The sequence below is a fragment of the Lactuca sativa genome, chromosome 8 (genome assembly GCF_002870075.4).
Source record: "Lactuca sativa cultivar Salinas chromosome 8, Lsat_Salinas_v11, whole genome shotgun sequence".
In the NCBI taxonomy this organism is placed as follows: Eukaryota; Viridiplantae; Streptophyta; class Magnoliopsida; order Asterales; family Asteraceae; genus Lactuca; species Lactuca sativa.
The window spans coordinates 168037572-168041201 of NC_056630.2; the positions used below are offsets into that span (position 1 = coordinate 168037572).

At 35.5% G+C, this 3630-nt stretch overlaps 1 protein-coding gene across 1 annotated transcript; it reads right to left on the minus strand.

Moving 5' to 3' along the window:
- Positions 1-225: 225 nt before the first annotated feature.
- Positions 226-3220, minus strand: LOC111917581 (heat shock cognate 70 kDa protein). The gene is made up of 3 exons (XM_042897681.2): positions 3036-3220; positions 2079-2312; positions 226-1989 (listed from the first exon to the last, which is right to left on the minus strand). Exons 2-3 carry the CDS (start codon positions 2293-2295, stop codon positions 365-367), a joined length of 1842 nt encoding a protein of 613 aa, XP_042753615.1. The 5' UTR covers positions 2296-2312; positions 3036-3220; the 3' UTR covers positions 226-364.
- Between the last annotated feature and the right edge of the window lie 410 nt (positions 3221-3630).

The window sequence follows — 3630 nt, forward strand, 5'->3', positions numbered from 1 at the left end:
TTCGACCTTGTTCATCGACAATTGATCCACCTCTTGAAAATAAAAATTAACATTCATTCTTTCTTTAATATATTAGCTTTTGTGCGGAATAAAAATAAATTTCAAGAAATGTTATATTTTGAGGAGCAATTCCATAAATCTACCTTCATATTTTATCTATCTTTTTTTTTAAATGATACAAAAGATTTTCAGTTAAATCTTAACACGAAGTTACCTTCAAAAATATGTCTTTAAAATCCATTCATATGGTGATATGAATCTTGTCAATGACTTTTAACACCATGTAATACTAATCTCACCTAACTTGTATCTAGACTAGAAAAACATCAAAGTTAGCATGCTATTTAAGAAAGACCCTGTTATGTTACTTTTGAAATGGAAACCTAGATAATAAATAAAGGTACTTCTTCCTGCGCTCAATCTCTTCAAGCTCTGCAACTCTGCCATTAGAGAGCCATCGCGTTGTTTCAGCAAGTGCATATTGCATGTTCTTCAAGTCCTTTGGGGGCACATCATTACTTCTGATCTTCTTCCTTAAGTGATATATGCAATCATCCAAGCCATTGTACGCTTGTGCCTTCCTTTTGAACTGTTGATCCTCAACCTTGAACTTCTCGGCATCTTTCATCATTTTGTCTACGTCTTGCTTCGACAATCTTCCACCATAATTGTTAACAGTAAGTTTTTCAGTCCTACCAGTAGAGACTATCTTAGCGGTAACTGTGAGTATACCATTATCATCTATTTCAGAGCAAGCTTCAATCACTGACACTCCCTTCGGAGCAGGTGGAATTCCGGAAACTGTAAACGATCCCATCAAGTAGTTGTCAGTAGATTTAGACCGTTCACCTTGGTACACTGCCATCCTCGTTACAGTTTGGTTGTCTTCAGATGTAACAAAATTGTGGGTCTTCTTCACAGGTACACGAGTGTTCCTTCCTATGACAACAGTCATTATATCACCTTTTGTCTCAATGCCAAGTGACAAGGGAGTGACATCATATACCATCATCTCCTTTATCATTTTGGTAGTATCACCAGATAACTTTGCAGCCATAACTGCTGCCCCATAAGCCACAGCTTCATCTGGGTTGATGTTCTTGCATAACTCCTTCCCACCAAAGAACTCCTGCAACATTAGTTGGACCTTTGGTATCCTAGTTGACCCACCAACAAGAATCACCTCCTCCACATTTCCTTTAGTCATATTCGCATCAGCTAAACAACTCTCCAGCTGTTCAATACACTTCGTAAAATAACTCATGTTAAGCTCCTCAAATTTGGCACGACTAAATGTCATTGAAAAGTCAATACCCTTGTGCAACAATTCTAATTCAACTGAAGCTTGAGTAGCATAAGAAAGAACCCTCTTTGCTTTCTCACATTCGGCTTTCAACCTTCCTAAGGCCCTCTTTTTTCCAGTTAAATCCATCTCGTATTTCTTCTTGAATTCCTCAACACAATAATCCACCATACGGTTATCAAAATCTTCACCTCCTAGATGAGTGTCACCAGCAACAGCCTTAACCTCAAACTTACCTACTTCATCAATGGTGAGAATAGAGACATCAAAAGTGCCACCACCGAGATCAAATACAACCACATTCCTCTTTCCAGTAAGCCCCAACATATTGTCTATACCATAAGCAATTGCAGCTGCTGTTGGCTCATTGATCATGCGAAGGACATTTAGGCCAGCAATCGTAGCAGCATCCTTGGTTGCTTGACGCTGAGAATCATTGAAATAAGCTGGGACTGTGATGACAGCATTTTTGACAGTCTGACCTACGTAAGCCTCTGCAACTTCTTTCATCTTCTTAAGAATCATTGATGAAATTTCTTCGGTAGAAAATTGTTGCTCATTTTCCATTTGAGTAACCATAATTTTTGGCATGTCGTTGGGCCCTTGTATGACCCTATATGGCAACAACTTTATGTCATCCTGCACCATGGCTTCACTGAACCTCCTGCCGATCAGCCTCTTGACATCTGAAATTCCATAACAAGATAAGCCAAGCAATATAAGAAATTAAGAAAAGCATAAAATATTAAAACATAAAAATTGTAATTAAACTGACTGAATAGAGTGTTTGCAGGGTTCTTTGTAATTTGATTCTTGGCACCATCACTAACGAGCTGTTCAGTATTAGTGAAAGCAACCCAAGATGGTGTTGTTCGATTGCCTTGATCATTGGGTATGATCTCTATTCTGTTGTGTTTCCATACAGCAACACATGAGTATGTGGTGCCTAAGTCGATACCAATTGCTGGTGCTCCACCTCCCACATTTGCCATTGCTCTATAGGTTCGAACTGAAATATGCAATGTCAATATGAATCTTTGATGTAGGCTCACCATGCATTATACAGGAATAAGGTACTAATTAAAGTCTTATCTTTTTTTTTTAAGTTTATTTAGTTATGTTTTTATTTTTATCTAGCCTTACACCTTCTATTTGGCCATTACAAATACATCAATAACAAATGTTGGAATCCTTTTAGCTAGTTAGAATATTTGAAGTTATCAACTTGGCATTGCTAAGATATTGATGTTGTTTAGGTTTTTGTAGAATATATAAATCAAGAAGCATTTGATAAAACTCTTAGTTTGAATCCTATAAAACCTGACGTCAAACAGAACAGGCAAACATGTTAATAAAGTCATTGTTGTCATTGTTCACAACACATATATATTTAGTCAGGACTAGATAGCTAATTTTCTTGTTCTATTACAATAAACTTTTATTTGTTTTTCCTCGTTCAAAAAGTATAATTCCAGGATTCATATATTTCAACACATAAACATCACTCTTACCATTGTCATTTGATAAATTAATAGACATTGTGAGACTAATGATTGAAATCAACGCCCAACCCTACCTTCCATAACAGTGATGCTAAATTAAGGGTTCTTTTTCTAATGACTTTATAATCATAGAGTTTGAATAATATTGTAGATCAAGAACATCAAAGAGTTTGAATGAAGTTGCATATAACGTAGATCATATTCAAGGAATCATAGTAACAATAACGTACCTCGGTTTGGAGACTTGTGGATGGAAGAAACTTGGAGAAGGCGTAACGGATAGCAACGATGAGTCCGTATTATATTTATATGAGGTTTTGGCTCGTGGGCAATTTGGTAAAAGTGCAAGAGTTGTAATCGTGATCTAATTCTTATCTCTCCAATTCTTTCAAATTTGGATTGAAAAGTTGGAAAAGGAAGATTTTCTATATTTTTCTTCCGTCGTATCTTTTTCAAAAATAAAATCAAATAAATAATAATCTAAGAATCTAAGAAACGAGATTTTTGGTCCCTTCTTCCTAATTCGTTTGGCTTCATTCAATAAATTGAAGTGGAAATCTTAAGGTGGGCAGTTGCGAGATTGAGGTTTTGTTACACGTCAAGCGATATTTTTGCGGGAATCGGCAATAAACAATTGTATTAATCCACTAAAATTAAGGGTGCAATTACAATTATGCCCACATTTATAGGAATAAAGATATACATTAATTCTTGAAGTACTTTAACTTCACTATTTTTATTTTTTCAAATAGTTCAAATAAAATGTTATATGATAGTTAATTTTATTTATTACTTTTCAATAACATGATCCCGTGCTTTGTCCGC